At 37.3% G+C, this 25,277-nt stretch overlaps 1 protein-coding gene across 1 annotated transcript in view; it reads right to left on the bottom strand.

Annotated features, from left to right (window-relative positions):
• Positions 1–25,277, bottom strand: part of LOC150085088 (uncharacterized) — a 159,301-nt gene that overhangs the window by 107,404 nt on the left and 26,620 nt on the right. Inside the window, exon 3 of the mRNA XM_090376459.1 lies at positions 8,219–8,368. Within this exon, the coding sequence (XP_090232585.1) occupies positions 8,219–8,368 (150 nt within the window). The remainder of the gene's footprint in view (positions 1–8,218; positions 8,369–25,277) is intronic.

Below are 25,277 nucleotides of genomic sequence, written 5' to 3'. Positions count from 1 at the left end.
GGTACATATTTAACGAGGGAAGGAGAATTATACAGTTTCACAATTTATAATTTCAAATTTACAAGGGTTATGACTGTATTTAGCCTAAAATGTAATATAGCTAAAGATTATTGTACTTAAACTTTATTCCATTTGATATAAAAATGAAAAATATTTAGTGGGTTTAAACACATAAACAACACAAAATGCCTTAAGTTTAAGAAAACCAGACGACACCTGATTATCAGAAAATTTCTGACTAAATGGGAAGAGTTGGCAGGTATACATATACATTACACCTCTGCTATATGGTAATATGCCTATTAATTTTTTGGTTTGGGGTTTGGAGTTTGTTTTGTTTTAAATCGCATGTCAGCTAGATATTGTATATGATAAGGTTCATTCGTCACTTTATATTCATATATTATTATTATTTTGTTTTTCTATATAGTTTCCATAATTATAAAATTTTAAATTATAAAACTAATATAAAAATTTTTTTAATTAACATTTTATGAAAATATGGTGTAAAGGGCATTATGTGAAATGAATACTCCAAATTAAATAAATCAGACACTTCACATTTGTTTTGAAATCTTAAAGTGCAAGTTTATTAGCAAAGTTAGAAGACATCAGCCATCAAAATTTTTGTCCTGATAACAATACTCAAAGTTGGAGCTAAAGTCAACATTAAAAGAAATGTCTATTTATACTACAGCATTAGGTCCGAAGCAAAGTTAGAAGACATCAGCCATCAAAATTTTTGTCCTGATAACAATACTCAAAGTTGGAGCTAAAGTCAACATTAGTGCAATATTAAAAGAAATGTCTATTTATACTACAGCATTAGGTCCGAAGAGTTTAAAACTAACCATTTTATAATGAATACAGTCAATATTCGGCAGCCATGCAGTCTCAAACAAAAGTCAACTCAAATGCATGTGTCACTGCACTCCCATGCCAACTGTGGCAACATAGCAAATCCTGGGCGAGAAGAATTAGTGAGGCCCTCCATAGGAAGTAGTCTGCTAGGTAACCTCCTTAGAAAAACCAGACAGCTATTGGTTTTGTATCAATTACTTAAAAGTAAATAAGCTTGCTGGATGATTTCCATAAAAATATGGATGGAAAAGTTTGGCATTAAAAAAAAAAATTTTGTTGCAAGGAAGCAGACAGTAAGAAATAATAGTCTAAAATATAATGGAACTAAACTGAAAGTTTATTCAAAATAATAATCTACAACTTATACTTTAAATTTGATTGTCAGCATTTATCATCTTTTTTCTTTTAGATGAAAGCATCTTTCATATCCAAACAATTGAAAGGTATATTTAAAAAAAAAAACAAGTTACTTCATAAAATTTCAATGCACAATTTGTTACATTCATCTGTCAATAGAAACTGAAATTTTATTGAAACAGTAGAAACTGTTATTCTGCCTATGTGAGAATAATAAAGAATTAAAGAATACAGCTCGGCTTTAGAAAAAAACAAATGGTTACAAAATTTATTAAAACTTGAGAAATTAACTGAATGTAACCAAAATTAAACTAACAAACTTATAAAATTATATCTCATAAAAGTTACTTAATTACAAAATACTGGACATTTACACATAAGGTACTTTCTCAGTTTGTTTAGCAGATGATAAGCTCAAATACTCGTCTGTCTAGATATTTGAGCTACTTCAAGTTTTAGAATTTTTACAATTTTTCTACAGTAAAAATCCAATAATCCAGCATTCGATTTATCTAGAAAATGCAATAAACTGGCATTTGAGTGTACCAGCCAACATACTGCATAGTCATTTTTTTTTTTTTTTTCAAAGGTATCGATACACATTACAGAGGTAAAATAAATATTTGAATATTATGCATTCATGAGAGCATTACACTGTATATAGTTGGAGCTTGGTTTGCAAGTAGAGGGTTTGTAAATGGTACAGACCAGCCATGCACTGGGAGCTGTTGTTTTTGAATTTCTTTAGGTTTAGTGATTAAGCACCAGTTGAGACTAGCATTAGTAGTGACATGATGCAAGAAAGCAAGCTTATAAGCATCGGCCAAAAAAAAAAAAAAAAAAAAAACTTATCATTTCACTTATCCATTCCCTCCAAACGTTTGTCTAGTTCTTCCTTGAATTTATTTAAGCTATCAACTTCCACAACAACAGATGGAAATTTGCTCCAGCAATCAATCACTTGCTGGTTAAAGGCAATTTCCGCAACTATCCTGCAACTATCTTTCCTCAATTTGAATTAATGCCTCTCAAGTCAGTAATCTGAGCAAAAAGAAGAATCCCATCAGCACTGAGCTTACTCAAACCATTCAAAGCCTTAAACACCTCAATCAGATCACCACACAGGTGACTAGTCACCTGCTGACTAAAAGAAAACTTCTGCATCAATGAAGCATAGACATCTGCTCCACATGGCCAAAACCATTAGTACAATCGAACAACATGGAAAAATACTCAATGTATTTGATTTTGTTCACTGCTGTCTGCTTGACTTTATTTACCATTAACTCTAGCAGCTTATTCTGTATTTCATGACTTAAATATTGATCCCAGAATTCATTTTCATTTATACAATGGAAAATGCTAATGCAGGACTGGATCACATTCAGAAATTAATTTCACTAAATCTATAAAATTTCCTCAATTTCTAGCTGCATCTAAGGATAATGCTTCCCTGTAGCACTAAAAGCTAAATTATGTGATGCCAAAAATTACATATTTACCAACCTTTACAGTAAATCTTACCAGTGTCTTTTTGCTTTTGAATGCATAGATGATTTTCATGAACAATGGTTTTTTTCTGCCAGTAGCTATTGCTATAAATCAAATGCCTTTGTATGCCTTGATCATAATTACATATGTAATGACATATGGTCCTTGAGGTTGTCACAGACATTCTCTCAGATATGCCAGACAAGCTGTACTTGCCACCTGGGAGTCTAAAACGCTGATGGAACTGATATTTGGGTGACACTCAAGTCAAGTGGACCCAATTTCGGCGAAGTGCGGACGGTCTGTGACAACCAAATCCTCTGCTTGCACCTTCACGATGGTGGGACTTTTAGTAATCCTGGGTATAATCTCCATGCACAAGTACATGGTGGGTGACCACCAACGTGTAAACCAACGTAAGCAGGGGTTGAGGTATGGCGCCCACACCACATGGAGGAACGCCGCCCTTCTATATTACCAGGCAGTACTAGGTGGTAGATGACTCATCAACCGGTGAAATACCACCACTTTGCTTATTGGAGGCTTGAAGTGGTGGAACCCATGTTTAGTCTCTAGAGCTAAGTTCCGGTCAACCCTTCCCTATCTCTTCCATCATGCAGTATGATTGATGACTTTCGAGGTTATGATGAACGTCGTGGTGAGATCCAATATTCCTTACATTTCGAGGGTACAGCTCTAAAACAGTGTTCGCAGGCCGGCCGCTAGTTAGTACGCCGGACCGAACCTACTGGTAACTCTCTAGGAGGCTTCCGGATCAGCTAGGGTATAATCTTGATACCTCTACTCTGCCAGATAGTGACTGGAGGGAGTCCGAGTAGTGTATATGCGGGGAGCATTGTCGAGGCCACATTATGTCAAGGATCTGGGTATATTCTTACCACGTGTACGCCATATCCAAAAATTTCATTACTTCATACAGCATGTCCCACCCACTTTTTCTTACTATTGAATACACCATGATTTGTCAAACTAATAGAGCAAGCTTATGATCTAAACCTCCCAAGCACTTCCTAATTCATTTCACAAATATACGTGGTCTCAATTCTAATCTCAACAATGTCCATTTCCACTTGCAGTCTGCCAAACTCCATGTACTTTTTCTGACAGAATCTCAGTTATCGGTTGATTCATCTACTGCTCATCTCAGATGCCCAAATTATTCGCTGTATGATTCCTTTCGCTTCAAAGGTAGTACTTGTGCATATGTCCGTTCTGATATTCACTGTCAGAGACTTGGCAATTTGGAATCTCCTCTCTTTGATCTTCTCTGGCTTAAAATCTCTCTACCTCATTGTGTCAAATTCATCTATTGTCTCTACCGTTCTCCCAACTCCACTAATACTTGGAGCTCTTTGACTTCCTCTCTTTGCAATTTGACTTTCTCCAGTCCAACTTTCCTAACAGTGAGGTAATTTTCCTTGGTGATTTTAATGTTCACAACTCCAGCTGGCTTCCGTTTTCTAGTCAAGCAAGTCGAGATGCTGAGGCTTTTGCAATTACTAATGACCTAGCACAGATTGTTCATTTACCTACAAGAATTCTGGACAATCCTAATCATACAGCCAATATGCTTGATCTTTTTCTTACAAACAACCCTTCTAATTACACGGTCGAAGTGAGAGTTCTTTAGGCACTTCAGATCACAACTTGGTGATTGTCTCTTCTCCAATGGAACCTTTATCTCATGGCTATTCCCAACCTCGTGTTGTTTGGCATTACAAGAATGCAAAATGGGATGCCCTGCGAGACTTCTTTTCTTCTTTTACTTGGTCGGATCACTGTTTCAAAACTTCTGATATCAATGTTTGCTCAGATCGTGTCAGTGAAATTATTCTTGCAGGAATGGAATCCTTTATCCCACACTCCACTTTAAAATCTTGTTCTTTATCTAAACCTTGGTTTTCCAATAAATGTGCTAAGGCTGTTCAAGAGAAGAATCTTGCATAACGTAATTGGCTTGTTTCTAATTCTTCAGTTTCTGCCTACACCAAAGTTCGCAACAATTGTAAAGCAGTTATTAATCAGTCCAAACTAGAGTTTGAACAGGCTAAGAGTAGAAAACTTGCTTCTTGCCCTAATGGTAGCCGAGCATTCTGGTCTCTTGCCAAAGCTATTGGCCACAACTTTTGACCATCTCTGCTCCCACCTCTGTCCAAACCAGATGGTTCTGTTGTCACTACAGCCAAGGATAAAGCTGACCTGCTAGCATCCCATTTTTCTTCCAGCTCATGTATTAATGATCTTGGTAAAACACCTCCCACCATTCCTAACACGCTCCATTCAATGCCTCCTGTGGTCTTCCATCAAAAGGATACCAGAAGGATTTTGATGAATCTTGATGCTAAGAAAGCTCCAGATCCTGATGGTATTTCTCCACTTGTTCTCAAAACCTGTGCTCCTGAATTACTCCTATTCTTTGCCGCCTTTTTTCACTTTCTTATTCCAAAGGTGTTTTTGCTTCTGCTTGGAAATTTGCTCATATCCAGCCAGTTCCTAAAAAGAGTGACAAATCCCTCCCATCCAATTATCGTCCCATTGCAATTACTTCTACTCTTTCTAAAGTAATGGAGAAATCAATTAACCGCCAACTCTTAAATTATCTAGAAACCTTCCGTCTGATCAACGATTGCCAATATGGATTCCGTCAGTGTCGATCCACTGGTGATATTCTGGCTTATGTTACCCATTTATGGACTAATTCGATGGAAAGGTTCGGTGAAACACAAGTAGTTGCTCTTGACATCTCAAAGGCTGTTGATCGTGTTTGGCATAAAGGTCTTCAAAACAAGCTTCCATCTTATGGTTTGCCAACTGTTTTTAGTAATTGGTTATCCAGTTTTCTCTCTGATCGCTCACTGAGGGTGATGGTAGATGGCTCTCTGTCTTCTAACTTCTCCACTAATTCGGGTGTCCCCCAAGGTTCAGTTCTTTCCCTCCACTCTTTTCCTCTTGTATATTAATGACCTTCTTCCATTGACTGGAAATCCTATCCATAGTTTTGCCGATGATAGCACATTGCAATCCACTTTCCATTTTGAGAAACCTTGTCCTGCTCAATCAGCTTCAACTTCTTGAAAATCTGCTACCAATTCCTTAAATGCTGATCTTCAGGTAATTCTCCAGTGGGGCAAAGACAACTTAGTTGATTTCAACCCTTCTAAAACTCAGTCTTGTCTTATATCTTGCAAAAAGGATTCTTCTGCTCCTATGCTTGTCTTTAGTGACACTCCCCGATTTCTAGGCAAAATGATATATCTGTTTTGGGGATTACCCTGACTTCTAATCTCTCTTGGCACAAGCACATTAAAAATATTGCTTCCTCTGCATCTAAAAAACTTGGTTTTCTCTTTTGCTCTCGGCGTTACTTTTCTTCCAAACAGCTGCTCATTCTGTATAAATCGCAAATCGCCCCCGCCATGGAATATTGTTCCCACATCTGGGGTGGTGCCCCCAAAACCTCTCTCAGGCTTCTTGATTCCATTCAGAAGAGGGCAGTTAGGTTAATTAATGATTCATCTCTAACAGAGTCGCTCCACTCGCTTTCTCATAGACGTACTGTTTCTGCTGCATGCCTCTTCTACAGATACTTCCATGGGCACTGTTCTTCTGAATTGACTTCTATAATTCCCGCTCTCTCTTTCAAAACAGTCCTAACACGTGCCGCCACCAGCCAACATCCATTTACTGCCCAACTTCAAACCCACAGAACCAACTTTTCATCTTCCTCATTTATTCATTCAACTGCCATTTTCTGGAACAACCTTCCTTCATACGTATTTCCTGAAAATTACAATCTACAGAAGTTCAAGTCCAATGTCAACAAATATCTTCTTTTGTCTTCTCAACCTCCAACCCAAGCACGGTACTAAGTACTATAGGTTCTAATACCTCTCGTGTTTGGGGTTCACATAAAAAAAAAAAAAAAACAATAGAGGTCTGCTGTATTAAAAATAATCATCATGCAAAACAGTAAACATATTTCTTAGAATTTTGGTATACCAGACAAATAATCAAAAATAAAATTTTAAAAAAATCATCAAAAACACAGCTGGTTCTGTTTCATATCATTTTTCAATATTCTGTTGTAGTGAGTAACTAAAATGTCTGGTTTTTTTGTTATCTTCTGTGTATTCTTCATTGGTGAACTATGGACACATAGCTGCTTTGCATATTATACTGCATCCCTTTGAATCACTCAGTGGTATAATTCACTCGCCTGGATCAACACTGATGGAACATTTTTCAGATTCACTTTTCCCACACATTTAATTAAAGAGTCATAAGGCTTATTGCTAATCTCTAAAAGCTCTTCATTTTCTTTATCACTAAAGCCCTTAGTCGTGCTACAGGAGATAGGCCTCTCCACACAAAGGTGCCTTCGTAGCCACTTCGTAGACCAGGGTTCGAGCTCGTGACCGCCAAATTCGGAGGATGCGGAAAGGTCAGGGAATGACCACCGCATATCCCCGGAACAATATGGCCTTAGTTGCTAATGCTCCTAAAAACCAAACAACAACACTAACGCTCACATCATCATCATCAAGTCTTTTCAAAAATTTCAGAAATGATCCACTTAATTCTTATTTCTTTTTTTCTAATTCAGCTTTCCTTTTTCTTTTATATGCAACAGATTTGAATTTCCTTCCTGCATCATAATCCCTCTTAAAACAAGACAATACATTTAAGCACATTTTTCTAGACTTTTACTACTGCAACCCAAGGCAACTAAATATAGATATTTTTCTTACAGTAAGGAAAGCAATAAGCAAAATGAAATCCAAAATGTAACCAAACAAAAGCAAACATAGGAGATCTCACTTGTATGTGGAGCTTTGTTTATCTGTGCCATCCTTGTTTACAGTACTGTAATGTAAACTGGTTTTTCAATAAGCAATGTCCCATTTGGTGGCTTAGGTTCACTACAGTAAATCAACAATTTCAAATTTATTTTTCAGAACTCAAAAATGAAACCAAACAAAGACCAAGCAAAATTGCACTTATGTGTGGAGCTTGGTTTATTCAAGCAGTTCCCTGTCCCTGTTTCTCTGTAAGCATTTCCCCATTTGGTAGCATGTGTTTGCCATAAAAAATCGACAATTTTGAGTTTATTTATTTTTTTTTTTTCAGTACACACAGTAATTTTGTGTGAGAGTATTAAAAAGAGAGTAATGTTGCATTTTAAAATTAATGTACATTTCGTACTAGATTTTCTAAGATTAAATGAACTTTTAGACATTTATATAAATGGCTAGAAATTTTTCACCCATGAACAGTTGCCTACACCCTTTGCCACCAGTGCACTAGTCACTCGGCTATGTCACACATGCTTTTTGGCAGGAAACAGTTTAGAATTTTTACTTTTGGGACTCAAAAGTAAAAACTCAAAAGTCTATTACTTTTATATGGCATTCAAATCATATAAAATTAGTATTTTATATGATTTGAATATAAAATGTCAATATTAAAAATATAGCTACAAGGAACTTACCACCGATGAATTATTTATAACAATCGAACTACCTAAAACAGACATGTGAGAATCTAATGGTGAAATAGTTAGAGTTTTGGTCCAATTTCTGGTCATTCCTATTGTAGAATCAGCTAATGTCCATCCTTGTCCAGAACCTACTGGGCATATCTTTAAATATAACAATATGTCAGTAATATATATATAACCAAATATAGCAAAGATACACAAAAAATTAAATATAGAAACTTGTAACCATTACGTGGAAAAAATTATGATATTAAAAAGGCTTCATGAAATTTTAGCTTTATTTTAAAATAAGGAAAGTGAAGTAAGGTGAAAGAAAGTCAGTGAATATTAGTTTGTAATTTGGTTTTTAGGAGCATTAGCAACTAAGACCACATTGCTCCGAGGATATGCGGTGGTCATTCCCTGACCTTTCCGCATCCTCCGAATTTGGCGGTCACGAGCTCGAACCCCGGTCTAATCAAGAAGTGTGTGTGCTACGCACTGCTCCTGCCCACCTGGCTACAGAGGCTTTTTTTAGTGTTTTACTATCATTTAAACAGAGTATACGCTTTACTTATTAATTTCGACCATCGATAAGTAATATTGATGGTTGATATTGATGATCCTGCTCAAATAGCTGACAAACTGAATGAGTATTTTGTATCTACATTCACACATGAGGTATTCTGAAGGAAGTGGAGAACAGAAGCTTATCAAACTCTAGCAAAGAGCTAAATGATTTTGTAATAACTGAGAGCAAAGTGGAGGAGAAACTATTGAAGTTAAAACATACGAAAGGCACATGGGATGGATGGGATTTATGCAGTTATATTACAGTAGGCAGCAAAAGAAATGAGAAGGCCTTTAGCCATAATTATGAGAGCTTCTTTGGACTGGAGATGTGTAAATATGTCCAGAATTCACAAAGGGGGATCAAAGGGTGACACGAGTAATTATAGACCGATTAGTTTAACTTCTGTTCTGGGGAAAATAATGGAGTCATTGGTTAAAGAAGCACTGCAGGACCATCTAGACAAGACTGCAGTTATAGTTCAGACACAGCATGGGTTTGTTAAGGGAAAGTCTTGTCTGACCAATGTGATTGGATACTATGAAGTGGTTACAAAGGAACTAGATGCAAAAAATAATTTTGATATCATATACAGCAGTTGAGTTTTAGGAAAGCTTTTGATAATGTTGCACATGGAAGACTACTGTACAAATTGTAGCAGTATGGTATTAAGGGCAAGTTGCTGCTATGGATAAAAGGATAGTTGAGTGGGAGAAGACAGAGAGTGGTAGTCAATGGACATTGCTCTTCATGGACTGTTATTAGCGGAGTCCCTCAGTGTTTTGTGTTGGGCCCATTGTTGCTTTCTGTATTTATCAATGATATTAATGAAGTAGGCTTAAAGTCCAAGTTTGCAGACGATATGAAGGTTGGCAGGGTTGTTAATGACAGTAATGACATTACACTACTGCAACAGGATCTAGAAAAGTTGAGCAAATGGGCTGAGAGGTGGCAACTGAATTTTAACAATGACAAATGTAAAGTACTGCATATGAGTTGCAGTAACCCCAGAGTAACGTACCAACTGTGTGGTACTACACTCAGGGTAGTGAAGAATGAAAAGAACCTGAGGGTAATTGTGCAGTTGGATATGAAGTTTTCTGAGCAGTGCAGACAGGTTGCAAGAGTAGCTTATGGTGTCTTGTCAGTGATATACAGGAATTTTGCTAGCAGGGATAAGGTGTTTATCCCTTTGTATAAGGCAATGCTCAGGCCACACCTTGAATACTGCGTACAGGTCTGAGGCCTCATTTTAGGAAGGATGTAGAGCACAGAGAGTACAGAGATGAGTACAGAGAAGGGCAAGAGATTGGTGAATGGAACAACAGGGTACCCTTTCCAAGAAAGGCTTAAGTCCTGCAAATTGCAGCATATGGAAACTAGGCACCTACGAGGTGATCTCATTGAGGTGTATAAAGCCTTGAATGGTTTGAGTAAGCTCAATGTTAATGGGATTCTTTATCTTGCTCAGATTACTCATCTGAGGAGACAAATTCAAATTGAGGAAAGGCAGTTGTAGAGTGAATGTGTGGAAATTTGCCTTCAGCCAGTGGGTAGTTGATTGTTGGAACAAACTTCCATCTGTTGTAGTAGAGGTCAACAACTTAAATCAGTTCAGGGCAGAACTAGAGAAGCACTTGGAGTTGACGGATGGGTGAAATGGGAAGTTTTTTGTTTGTTTGTTTTTTTTTTTTTTGCCTAATGCTATATAAGCTTCCTTTCTTGCATCATATGCCTGTACTAAATGCAAATGCTAATAATATATAAATTTAGGTTTATATTTCTATGTGCTGCTATTCCTGCATAATACCCGGTGAATAAATGTTTGAATCTAAATGAGCAACCAAGTGATATTCTTCACTTCATTGCTGCATTGGTCTGATCTAACCTATTAAAAGGGTAATTTATTATAAAAAAATACCATTTTTATAATAAATACCATTTATTATAAAAATTAAAAATGGATAACACTAAATACCCATACATTTACTGGATTCCCAAATTCCAACAGGAAAAAAGTTCATCAGCACATGCAGAAATAGCTACACCAAAACAGCTAGCAAATTAATGGAAACCAAATTAAACATTATAACCAACAATCTTACTAACACAAAATTCATCTCTAATAACAGGCAGTATATTGAATATATTAAAAACAACCATATCAACAATTTATACACATATGACTTCAATAACCTGTTAACCTTCAAACACAGCATGACACACGACACCTTGATTAAAGTACTATCTGAATATTACGAAAAATATCAAGATAAACTAAGATGGCAAGATTTTATCATCCTTATTGAGAAAAATAATTACATACAGATGGGTAATAGTATCTATGTGCAAATAAGAGGAGTGGCTATGGGTGCTAATAGTTCATGCTCCATACCCAACCTCTATTTGCACTTTTCTGAAAATAAGACTAAAGAAAACAATATTTTCTACAGGTACATAGATGATGTACTTGTTACCAATTATGCAGATTTCAACAAGATGGCTAAAAAGATTTATCCCAAAAATCTGACCATAGAAAGAACCAACACAACAACCAACAAGCCACCTACCTTAATAGTCAAATCAAAATAGCGAATGACATAGTATACACCAACCACTACGATAAAAGAGACCAAGCTTCCTTGGCGCACTATGGCCATAGACGCCCATGCGCCAAAAAAATCCCCAACCAAACAAACCAAACAAACGACAAAGCTTCCCAGCTATTAAACTAACAAACTGGGAAACTAATTTAGCCAAGCATATACATGGAAATGTGATTAGAAACCAAACCAACATAATTACATATATATATATATATGCAATAACCCAGATAACATGATAGAAGCTTTAAAAAAACTGAAAAATACCCTCAATGATAACAATATACCTGATAATTACATCAGACACCATATAAACGCTGCCACACAAGCAAAACTCAAACAGCAACCAATGAACATTAATCCTAATAGTATCATAGAAAAAATCTTTTCCATAGAATAAAAATGCTCCTATTAGAGCTAAAAATCAGCCCCCCCATTTGAACCCCAGGTTAATTGCGCATAGGCGAGGCTTGTCACCTATCCACAAGGTACCTGGATGTCCAAATTCAAACCCCTACTTGCGGGACTATAAACACCATAAAAAGAAAAGACACCAATCATTATCACCATGCAAGAATATTGCTTTCCACAAAAGTTAACAACTAGAATTAATTAATTATTACACATCATAGCAAACACGGAATATAAAGAATCCACAGGGTTAAGTTTCACAGATTCACATGAAAGTGGCTGTATATATGTATATAGTTATACATATAGTTATCCCCTTATACATATACATATAGCTATCTATATACATATACACATACTGGGCCTTCATTCCTTAGAAAAGCGTTGCTGGTCCACGCCTTACAGATAGCATGATTAATTTTAACTTTAATTCCTAAATATTAAAATCTTTTATTTCTCATTATTAATTGAATTAAAATCATATTATATCTTCATCCTACATAAAAACAAGTTAATGTACCTTTTCCAAACAATAAAATATAAGTAACATCCAGGCCATTCATGTGAAAGCAGAAGATTAGTATTTGCCTACGGCAAGTTAACTACCATGCCACGAAAGAAAAAAAATAAAAAACCCTAGTACGAAAGCACAACAAATAAAACTACACACAAAACCAAAAGAAGGCGGGGAAAAATGAACATTTTCAGTCTGACCACCACAGGATACAGAGGTGAGGTACAATGGTATTTTAATCTGATACATACCGGTAGGGCTTTGAATCTCCTGTCACAGTTTACTGTCTTTTACATAAACCACCCTGTTTAATAAAAAAAAAATTAAGTACATATAATTTACTTACCTTATTCCAAAAAATTGTTCCACCAAGTTATGACCTAAAGTTAACCTAGCAAAATTGGTATAGAGATTACAGAAACGGATATGTAAGAAACATTCTTCTAGTTTGGCTATGTGTCTGCTCAAAGCTCCTAAGGAAGTATCCGATATATTTCATCAGAATGTTAATTTTCTTTAAATTTCTCTAATTTCTCCAAATTACTCCAATTTCTTTAAATTTTACATTAATTTCGAAGTGTTATATATTAATATATATATTTATAGGTATCTATGGTACATCAGGCTATTCATTCCAGGGCTAGTTTATAGCTAACTAGTGGGTTGGTTGGGAGTCACCACAAACCTGATGCTCCCATGTAGAACCAAATTTAATAATAAGAAATATGTTTAGTACATATATATATATATATTGCAATATCATCTGGACAAGACTGCAGTAATAATTCGGACACAGCATTGGAACATGCACATGATACAAGAAAAAAACCTTCTCATTTCACCCATCCACTTGCTCCAAATGTTTGTCTAGTTCTGACTTAAATCTATTTAAGCTATCAACTTCTCGACAGATGGAAGTTTGTTCCAGCAATCAACCACCTGCTGGCAAAAGACAAGCCTCCACACATCTATCCTACAACTGTCTTTCCTCAATTTGAATTTATGCCCTCTCAGGCAATTATTCTGAAAAAGAGGAAGAATCCCATCAGCATTGAGCATGCTCAAACCATTCAAGGCTTTATACACCTCAATCAGATCACCTTGCAGGTGCCTAGTCTCCAGACATTGTAATTTGCAAAACTTAAGCCTTTCTCTGTAAGAGCAACTATTTGTTCCATTCATTAATCTTGTTGCCCTTCTCTGTACCAACAGCTCTACATCCTTCTTAAAATGAGGCCTCCAGACCTGTATACAGTACTCAAGGTGTGGCCAGACCACTGCCTTATACAAGGGGATAATCACCTCCCTATCCCTGCTAGAAAAATTCATGTATATCATTGACAAGACACCATGAGCTACCCTTGCAAACCATCTACAATGCTCAGAAAACTTCATATCTGCCTGCACAATTACCCCAAGGTCCTTTTCACTCTCTACCACTGTCAGTGTAGTACCAAACAGTTGATATATTACTATGGAGTTACACCTTCCCATATGCAGTACTTTACATTTGTCAATGTTAAACTTCTTTTGCCACCTCTCAGCCCACCTGCTCAACTTTTCTAGATCCTGTTGCAGCAGCATACTGTCATTAGTGTCATTAACAACCCTGCCGACCTTCGTATCATCTGCAAACTTGAACATTAAGCCTGATATACCATCATCAATATCATTAATGAATACAGAACACAACAATAAACCCAACATTGAACACTGCAAGAATCCACTAATAACATTAGTCCACGAAGAGCAGTGTCCATTGATTACCACTCTTTGTCTTCTCCCACTCAACCATCACTTTATCCATAGCAGCAATTTGCCTCCAATTCCACACTGCTCCAATTTGTGCAGCAGTCTTCCAGGTGCAACAGTATCAAAAGCCTTTCTAAGATGTAAATATATGATATCAAAATTATTCTTTGCATCCAGTTCCTTTGTGACTACATAATAGTATCCAATCAAACTGGTCAGACAAGACTTCCCCTTAACAAACACATGCTGTGTCTGAGCTATAACTGAAATCTTGTCTAGATGATCCTGCATTGCTTCTTTAACCAGTGCCTCCATTAATTTCCCTGGAACAGAAGTTAAACTAACAGGTCTGTAATTACCTGTGTCTCCCTTGTTTTCCTCCTTTGTGAATTGGGGTTACATTTTCAGATCTCCAGTCCATGGGTACCTCCCCTGAGTCAAGGAAGATCTCACAATTATGGCTAAGGGTTTGCTTACTTCCTTTGCTGCCTCCTTTAATATAACTGGACAGATTCAATCCACCCCATGTGCCTTTCTTATGTTTATCTTTAACAATTTCTCCTCCACTTTACTCTCAGTTATTACAAGATTATCTAGATTACTGCCAGAGTTTAATACCCCTCTGGCATTCCCTTCCCTGAATAACTCCTCATGTGTGAATGTAGAGGCAAAATATTCATTTAGTCTGCTAGTGACCTCAGCAGGATCATCAACGGTTGAATCATCGATATCAAGTGTACCAATCTGATTCATCCCCTTCTTTCTAGAGTTTACATAAGTAAAGAATGATTTGCTGTTTTTCTTTGCATCCTTTGCCAAAGATTTCTAATAATCTGCCTTTACCTGCCTAACCTCCTTTGTGACTTGGTTACAGACCAGCTTATATCTATCCTAAGCTTCTGTGTCACCTGTTAATTTATATGTATTCCATGCATTTTTTCTTCTCTGCCACATTAGTTAATTAGTTAATCTGATATGCATTTAGGCCTAAACCTTGAACAATATTTCTAGTTGGTATAAAAAGCCTAGTAGTTTCCAAGATTAATTCTTTGAATGCTTCCCATTTTGAATTTGCTGTTGGTAACATCATCAGTTGGTCCCACCGTATAGCATTTAAAGACCGTCTCAGACCACCCTAGTGGTCACCTTTACGAAAGCAAAAACCCTTCCCTTTACGCCTGATGGTAGGTACCTCTTTGAGTAAATCCCACATCAACACACTGTGATCACTGGCACCTAGTGGTTCCTTTCTCTGCAGATTCTTAATGCATGAAGAATCACTACTGATAATCAGATCAAGAGTATTACTCGCTCTAGTTACGTCCCAAACATGCTGCTCCAATAAATCCACAAAAGCCTTGCTAGTGTGTGAGTGACAAACCACAAATTCCAGTCACTATCTGGGAAATTAAAATCCCCCATTATAAGACACTCTGATTTACTGGCCCACTCTATTTCTCTGTATAGTTATTTATTATACTCATCAGAGTCATTAGGCCTATAACACACTCTTACTCTCAATTTTCCTTTCCCAGTGCTTATGTCACACCAAACTGACTCAACACTGCACTATCCAGCCATGTCGACTGGCTTCACTTCTTGGATTTTATGTGTTTCTTAACCAATAGCATAACTCCTCCTCCCTTCCTATCCTGTCCTGTCCTGTCTATCCTTCCTGTACACATTGTACTCCACAAATTCCAGTTCTACATTCCTTATATCTGTGTGACACCATGTCTCTGTTATACCAACAATATCTGCCTTTGAAGTTTTGACCAACATCTCAAATTCATCAAATTTATTTACCAAACTCCTAGCATTGATGATGTACACACAAGTATACAGCCATGTCGACTGGCTTCACTTCCTTGGATTTTGTGTGTTTCTTAACCAATAGCATAACCTCTCCGCCCTTCCTATCCTGTCCTGTACACATTGTACTCCGCAAATTCCAGTTCTGCATTCCTTATATCTGTGTGACACCATGTCTCTGTTATACCAACAACATCTTCCTTTGAAGTTTTGACCAACATCTCAAATTCATCAAATTTATTTACAAACTCCTAGAATTGGTGTACACACAACTATACGTGCACCTGTTCCTATTCTTAGCTACCCTAATACAGCCCATGTATTTATTTGTTCCGCAATAATTCCCAGCAGTCTCTGGAATCCCCTGCACTTGTTTTTCAGGCTGCTGCTCATTTCAATAGAAACAATGCAAGAATCACTTTCACCTCTGCCAACGGCTACTGTTAATCTATTAGTCCATATATCCCTCCAAGCTAGCAGTTTTCCGACCCACCTAACTCTGCCTCGATAGCATCAGCAAATATTCTTGAACCCTTTCTATTTAAGTGTATCCGATCCCTGTAGAAAGAGTTTGTCCTGTTAACAAGCACAGACCAGGCTGAGAAAAATTCTACCCCTTGAGCCTTGCGCAATCTCTCTCTCCAGGCCGAACTGATCGACAAGGCTCTCATCATATACCCCCTCCTATTGTGTCTGGGCAGAATTGCAGCCACTTTCAAATTCAACCCTAACTCGGCTTTTTTTCAACATTGACCTGTACTTGTTAAGTAATTCCGCCGGTCTCCTACTCTTAATATCATTAGCGCCAATGTGCACAACAATATCACTCTTTGTGCCCTTTAAAGATGATATCTGCTCTACAACTTCATCAACCTTTGCCCCTGGCAGACATACTCTGGTCCTGTTCCACCTATTCTTTTTGCACAATACATTCCCCGTTTCCCTGACGGAGTCACCGCCAACAACTTAGTTCCTTTGGGATCAGTGCATTCTGCTTGAGGTTGCCGCTGTGCTGCGTGATGTCGAAGTGAAAGCTCTGGCATCAATGTGGGCAGCTGAGAGCTTGATGGGCCCCTCAATTTAAATCCTTTGATGGCACTCACCCTGTCCTTTAAGCTCTCGTATTGGCCCATAACTTCGCTGAGTTGGAGCTGTTTGTTGTTTGTTATTTGGTTTTTAGGAGCATTAGCAACTAAGGCCATATTGCTCCGTGAATATGCGGTGGTCAATCCTGACCTTTCCGCATCCTCCGTATTTTGTGGTGACGGGCTCGAACCCCGGTCTAATCAAGAAGCGTGTGCTACGCACTGCTGCTCCTTCCCACCTGGCTACGGAGGCGCCCTGAGTTGGAGCCTAATATCCTCACACTCCTTACATCGTGCACACACAAAGACATTCCCCTTGACAATATCATGTCCCATTCCTGATTGCTCCACAAACATCAAACAAGCAGTGCATTTCAAAGAGCTGTGATTCAGAGGACAACCGCCCCCATCTCAGTTCTCCACTGAGCCACAGCACTCCCATTAGTTTGAGCCTTTTGCTTTGCTGCTCTGGTCTGAGTGATGATTTCTATTCAATTTCAAAAAAAAATTCCAATACAAAATATAACACTAAACTTATATCCAAATGCAGTTATAACACTATATATATGTATTTCAGTATTAAATATTTTCTCCGAGTTACGTTATATGACTTTCTTATTGCCTGTCAAGTTATATGTATAAATTTATAATGCTACGTTTGTACAAACTAGGTTAGGTTGTTATATGTATTTAGTTAAAAAAGTACAATTTAATTGACAATGAAATTTAATAAGATTAGTAAATTTGACTGATTAATTGATACTACTATATTCGCTATCTAGATTTACTTTAAATCTTACACTATCTAGTTAGTGGTATACGTTGTATCATATAACAATGGCGTCAAGTTACGAATATGGTAAATCTACAGACACAAAGTATTAATTACTTTCAAAATCGCGCTATCTAAATTCAAAATAAACCATGGAGCTCAACTAGGTCTATAAGCTACTTATAGAAAATAATTTAACATAACAATTAAGTCAATAAAATAGCTAAATATAATTAAAAACTTAGAATTCGTGGGAGCTGCAAAACTTGTCCAAAACGTGGATTAGATACCCTTACCGATATTATGTAATAATATCGGTAAGGGTATCTAATTATACCGGGATTCCTGGATCCCAATCATTTTTTTCCAGTATTCAAATCCCGGTATTGATATGAAAATACCGGTTTTTCAGTACTAATTTAAAATATAATTATCCATGATTTATTCACCTAGAGGTTATGAAATCGACAACAATAAATCATTAATACTGTTGAATTTGCAAATGAGGGATTGTTATACATAGTACAAATGCAACGGAAACCTGAAAACGTCATGAAACTTGAAGACATAAAATCTTACAAATATATTTCTCTTGGTGAGTATAGTGTGTGTGTGTGGAAGTAAAGCACTTAAGGAATAACGAAAACATCATTACAGAAATATTTCCATTAATGTTAGTAGGCCTGGTAGTGCAATTAAGGAATGTGGTACGGCAAATGCGGAAGGATTAAAATTAAAAGCTTCTGAACAATAGTTGAATACCTCTATTACACTGCTACTTGAGGATGCGACACTTAGTGCATTTTGGGAAATGGTTTCAGTATGGAGCAGTTCAAAGGTATTATGAACAGGTGAGCTTGAGGTAAAAGATGAAAGCATTTCGTTGGGTGGGAAAAATATTCTGTTTTTCCTACCAAAGGAAGAAGAGTGAGTTTACAGAATAACACCGTGCTTGGGTTAGGTTTAAATTAAATAGGAGGAGATACGTAAATGCACGCAAATCCCTCTGGATTTTGCACATAAGCTTGCATATAAAAAAGTAGTACAAGAGGTGATTGTAACTTGCAATCAATTCAATAAATGAGCAGGAAATAAATAAGGTGCTCGCACCAAAAGAGGGGTTTGTGGTTGTTGTTTGGAGGGGTTGCAGACTTCCAGTGGTAGTTCTGCGTTCAGTTCTGGGAATGTCCAGCTATATAGTGAAGGGTTTCTCCTAGCATGTTTAATAAACTTTCTCCAGAAGTTTAATAACAAGCCAGTCAGATAGTGCCCTGGCTTCTACTACTGCTGTGGTAATTTACTTCAGTATTAAGAGAGAAACATGCTCGAAATCCCGAAATAAGACAGTACTGGAAGAGCTATACAGCAGAGATGCAGAGTTCAACCAAGAAGAGAGAGACATCGCTGCACTCTGTGGAAGGAATGTGCACAAAGGAATCCCACCGTGAAAGAGAAGGAAGGTAAGTCCTCTGAAATGTGTTGTTTTGGAAAGGGTACTTAGATAAAGTCTGAGGTTATTTTAGAGTAAGGTTGAAGTTGAAGAAACACGAAAAATAAGGAAATGTTTAGTATTGAGTTGGTTTACTGGCTGAAGTTGTAAAGAAAATTGATATCTCTAAATTAAGAGAGATTACATGGAATTATTAGCATTAAGTTAGCGACTTATGAATTGCTGTTGTGAAGAGATTTGACATTGGTGATTAAGAGAAATATGAGGAGGTGATTAAGATTGAATTGGTTCAGTGTTTAAAGCTGTAGAGGGAGTTGAGATTGTTAATTGAAATTTTATGGAAATGATAGCATGTATTAACATATTAAATGAGAAAAACGAATAGATTAGATGTAATGAACACCAGTTATGTATTGTAAGTAGATCTGTTATGATAAATGACATATATATATATATATATATATATATATATACACACACGATATATATATTATATATCGTATATATCAGGTATACTACTTGTGTCGGCCTTTGATCCTCCAAATGTGACCCCAATTCACAAAGGAGGATCAAAGGCTGACACAAGTAATTATAGACCTGTGAGTTTAAATTCTGTTCCAGGAAAATGAATGGAGGCACTGGTTAAAGAAGCACTGCAGGATCATCTAGACAAGCCTTCAGTTATAGCTCGGACACAGCATGGTTTTGTTAAGGGAAAGTCTTGCCTGACCAATTTGATTGGATACTATAATGCAGTCACAAAAGAACTGGATGCAGGGAATAACTTTGATATTATATATTTGGATCTTAGAAAGACTTTTGATATTGTTGCACATAGAAGACTGCTGCACAAATTGGAGCAGTGTGGCATTGGAGGCAAATTGCTGCTATGGATAAAGGGATGGTTGAGGGGAGAAGACAGAGAGTGGTAATCGATGGACACTGCTCATCGTGGACTAATGTTATTAGTGGAGTCCCTCAGCACTTGGATCTCTGTTGCATGTGGAACAATGTATCACTGGTCTCCGCTATCGTCAACTGCTTTCTGACTGTGTACACCCCACTATGTTACACTTTTATCCAAATGGCGATGGTGTCTTCCAAGATGACAATGTGCTGAGCCATCGGGCACTTGTTGTGCAGGAATGGTTTGAGGAACACAGTTCTGACTTCCAGCATATCGATTGGCCTTCGAAATCCCCTGTTATCAATCCCATAGAGAACTTGTGGGACACTATGGAAAGGCATATCAGGCATCTGGATACACCAATCACCTCCATACCTGCATTGCTAGCCGCATTACACACAGCTTGGTTGGCCATACTTCCCGAATGCTTCCGACATCTTGTTGAATCAATGCCACGTTGGATAGCTGCTGTACTGAGGGCAAAAGAAAGACCTACAAAGTGTTAGGTAGGTGGTCATAATTCAGTGTTCACTCAGTGTATAAATCTACAGGAATCATACCGCCAAATATTTGGAGTGCATTGTTTGAAACAGTCCTTGGAATATTATTGATTGTCAGAAGAACTGACCTTTGTGTGGAAATAAGGTTCTGTTTCACTTTTACCTTTGATACTTTTTGGCCAAACACTTGCTGCATATGATATTATAGGAAAAAATATGGTTTTATAGTAAAGGTTCAAAGTTTTCTTTGATAATCCTCACTCTTTCCTGAAGACTGATAACTTAGGCTGTGAAAAAAAGGATTTTGTCCCTGAGTTTTGACACACGAGGCAGAAAGCTGAGTTTATCATCTAAGATATCATCTAGGATTTACATCACACAGGTTCCATAGGTTTATGACTGTAAGCAAGTGTTTCTGTTGTTTTAGGTACGGCCACTTATCATAATTTTGTTCACCTAAGGCAGTTTCTCGTGGACACTGTGCAGAGGGTGGTCATGTCTACGGAGATTGTTCCCATAAAGAAGACTCAAAAATGTATCTAAAAGGACTCTCCAACTGCAAGAGATGTGGTAGAGATTACAATCATTCTTACCCAAATACTTAGTTTGGGATATACAGGGAATTTGGATATTAGTCGGATTCTGGGCAGTCTATTGTGGCTAAAATGGTTCTTAAAAGTTATAAAACTGGTTTTACTGGGGGATATTTTCAGTTTGCTGACTTGGTCAAGCCATCAAATCATCCAAGATAAGCTGTATTTTCTCTTCAGTTATTCTCCTTGTGCTTTCATCAGCAACGATCACCAAGTCATTCTCATAGGCTATCTTACTGATACCATTGTGTGCCCTCGTTAACCACTGATCCAACACAGCATTCCAGAGGAGAGGTCCCAACACTGATCCTTGGGGGCATCCTCTTGAAACCTGAGCCCAGTACGTAAGATGTTTTGCCACCACCTTAATGTCTGTCGCTAAAGTATGATCGCATAACACTATAGATTTACGCATCACACTCTGTGGGTCTCAAGTTCCTGAGGGCACTTTCCCACCATAAAGTGTCAAACGTGCCCTGAAAGTCCACAAACAGAGCAAGTATATATTTAGCTGGTGAGTTGGACACATAGTTGGTCTGAAGATTTATAGCGTCTTCAGTCGACCGTCCTTTCTTGAAGCCATATTGGGCTTCTTAATATAACTGATGATCTTCTGCATTTTTTGGATGTTTGGGGCTAACATTCACTCAAACAATTTCCCCAGGTTGGCTAAAAGTGAAATAGGTCTGTAGGCCCATGGATCTGATATTAACTATTTTCCATTGACGAGGAAATATTCCTTCCAGCAAACACTTATTCATCAAATTTAAAAGAATGTGTGGAAAAATTTCAAAAAATTTAACTATTGTATTCTCAATCAGGTTAATACCTGGTCATTTCTTACCATCGAGATTTGCTGTGGCAGAGCCCAAATCCGGGAGTGTAAAGGGTTCAATGTCTGATGGTCCTTCATACTGTTCATTATCATGACATATCTGCATTTGTTCAGGTGAATCTTGATCCGATATATCTTTGGGGAATAGGTTGTTAATTATGGAATCCAGCATAGACATCCAGTCTTCAGTCTTTTTTTACCATCTACTTTAACTGTGTTATAAACATCTCCACAAGCCATTTTGTTCCTTGATATCCAGTAAACCAAGCACCACGGTTCTTTATTCCCGATATAAATTACAAAATTTTTCCAACACCTTTCTTTTGAGTTGGCAATTGCCTTTTGATAGTTTTTCCTTAAGGTACTATAAGCTTCTCTGTAGGCCCAAACCTTAAGGTACTGTAAGCTTCTCTGTAGGCAGAAAGGTGCCTATGTCGCTGGAATTCTTTTCTAGCCTGATGAACTTGCTTTCGCAGGTTACTTAAGTCTGAAGACCACCAAGGAACAGAATACAGGTGGTACCAAGGGAATTTACAAATGAAATTTGTAAATTCCATTGCTGTCATAACGTTTAAATTGTCTACAACATCTGCAGAGAAAATGGTGAGAAAGTAATCTTTGAATTTGTTCCATTTAATCGTATTCATTGAGAAACATCTAAGATCTTGTGGCTGTGAATCATCATATTGCTGTTGAGGCTTCAAACCAAATACAATAGCACAATGGTCACTATTCACAAGGCTTGGAATAACATCCCAATCAGTTAGAATTTCATCTATTTTAACTGCGATAAGAGTGACATCTATGTTTGATTCGCCATTCAGTAGAGAATGTGAACAGGCAAGTTTTGCACGCATAAGTTGTAGGATAAAATTAAATCCTCAAGAGCTAATCCTCTAAGGTCGGTAAAACCGCTGTGCCAGAAGTTGGAATTGGCATTTAGATCTGCCAAGATTTTTAGAAGCGAAATTAGTACAAATATTGTCCAAACAATGGAGAGTAAACTGTATGTCTTCAGTTGGCAGACAGTAAACAGACACAATGTAAAAATTTATGAAAGGTGTAGAAATCATTAAACAGGTCACAGTATCCAGGCACGGACCTGTAATGTTGGTAACAACCAGATCATTATTTAAAACAACTATGGCACTTTTTGGAGGTTTGTCAAGCGAATGAATAATTCTTGCTGAGGTGGGAAAACCCATAACTTTGTGGGCCCCACCCCCTAACCTGCAAAGAATGAAAAGGTTCCTGTATGCAAATAATATCAAAATTATTTTCAAATGCTATTATTCTAATCTCATCCATTGCCACTCTGCAACACTGACCATTTATCTGAAGAACTTTTATACCCCATATATAATATTACCTAAAATTGGATTCTTATCAGCCAACTCTGTTGCTGAATTTGAACCATTATCACTCATGTTTGGTTCTGCTGTCCATAAATTGTACCGCTTTTAAGTATTCTAGACACTTGGCATCCCTTAAAGAATGACTGTAATCTCTACCACATCTCTTGCAATTGGAGAGTCCTTTTAGATACATTTTTGAGTCTTCTTTATGTGGACAATCTCCGTAGACATGACCACCCTCTGCACAGTGTCCACAAGAAACTGCCTTAGGTGAACAAAATTATGATAAGTGGCCATACCCCAAACAACAGAAACACTTGCTTACAATCATAAACCTATGGAACCTGTGTGATGTAAATCCTAGATAGATTCTATCAATATCCAAAATATACCTCATCATACGAGGACTAAATCTGACCACCCAATTAACCACCTTTGCATCCGATCCAGAACTAAATCTGAATGTCATCTCATCTTTAACTTCACCCTGCAAGAAATCATAGTCTTTTAAGTTTTTAACGAAGAGATCATCAAGTATTTCCTCCTTAGCATATTCATGAGGGACACCATATATTAACACTGTTGGATCAGATAACCGAGGTTTCTCTATTGTAAGACCTATCTCTTTCAAAGCAGAAGCAGAATAGATCCTAATAGCATCCGCCGAATTTGTGGTCTCCACAAGGATCCCCCTATTCCTAATGAGACGAATACCTTTTACTTTCATCTCCTTGTGGTCATGCTTAATGACTTGAGTCACCTTCTGCTTTATATTCTGACTCGAACTCAAGAAAGAGTCCTCAGTAGGCCTAAAAATAATCAGATTCTGAGGATCAGGCACAATTCTAGGAACTGATAAGGATCTATCTCGACTTGCACTGTCAGTCCTCTGTTTGGATCTTGGTTTATTCTGGATGACAACAGGATCAACCAACTTGAGATATTGCTGCACTACCTCTGCATAAGACTTATGCAGAGGTAGTGCAGGAATCTAATTCAATCTGGCAATCTAACGTTTGTTTTATCTGAGAAGCACTCTCCTCCAGATGCCTAGCTCATATCTTGAGGTGCTCATTGTCCACAACCAAAGCTGTGGTCACCGCCTCCACGTCAGCCCAGAGACCATAAATTCTATTAGACACTGGTTTTGTTACTAAAGCCCTTCTTATCTTAGCCAGTGTCACATACACCTCCGAGGCAATGTAATGATCCTCCGAGGTTCAAACCATCTATAAAAGAAATCCCTTGGCCCTCCCTACTACAAATGTTAACTATTTTATCCCCTATACCACTTGGGGAATCAAGAATTCTATAACCATCACCATTCTTGGCTGTGCTAGCTTGAACATCTTTAACAAGAGATTGGCGGTTCTTATCTTCTTCATCATTCAAAGTCTTATTTTTATCCAATTTTGTTTTATCAAGTTTAGTTTTGTCTTTTTCCTCTTTTATAACGGTTTTAGGGGTCTTTGATTTCCTTTTACCTTTATGCCTTACTGGTGTCTGATAAGATTCTTTGTTAGGTGACACCTGTTTTGTTGCAAAATCAACAGAAGATGAATATGCTTCAAATTCCTGAGACCAAGTAATATCTTGGTCTTCTTCTGACATTATTTTAATTAGACAAGTAATTTAGACAACAGCCAATTAATTTCAACAGTTTTACAATATATTTCTATATAGACACTTTACCCCACCCGAGATGAAATCTGCATAAGAGTTGAAGAATTCACCAAGTTGGTTTATGGGTCTCATGATAACAGACACTACTCTGTATTCCATTTTCTGTCATTCTATCTAGGGATTGCTTTGTTTCCTCTAAATGAAACAAAGCTTGGAAAATAAGCATAAGCCAAGCAAGTGGGCCCAGTCTTATACTTACTTTAGAAATGACACTGTTATCCAAAGTCA

This window comes from Mastigoproctus giganteus, chromosome 6 (genome assembly GCF_048544385.1).
Source record: "Mastigoproctus giganteus isolate SK-2022 chromosome 6, ASM4854438v1, whole genome shotgun sequence".
NCBI lineage: Eukaryota > Metazoa > Arthropoda > Arachnida > Uropygi > Thelyphonidae > Mastigoproctus > Mastigoproctus giganteus.
Note: the sequence above shows the minus strand (reverse complement) of the source record. Positions and strands in the feature narration are given on the sequence as shown.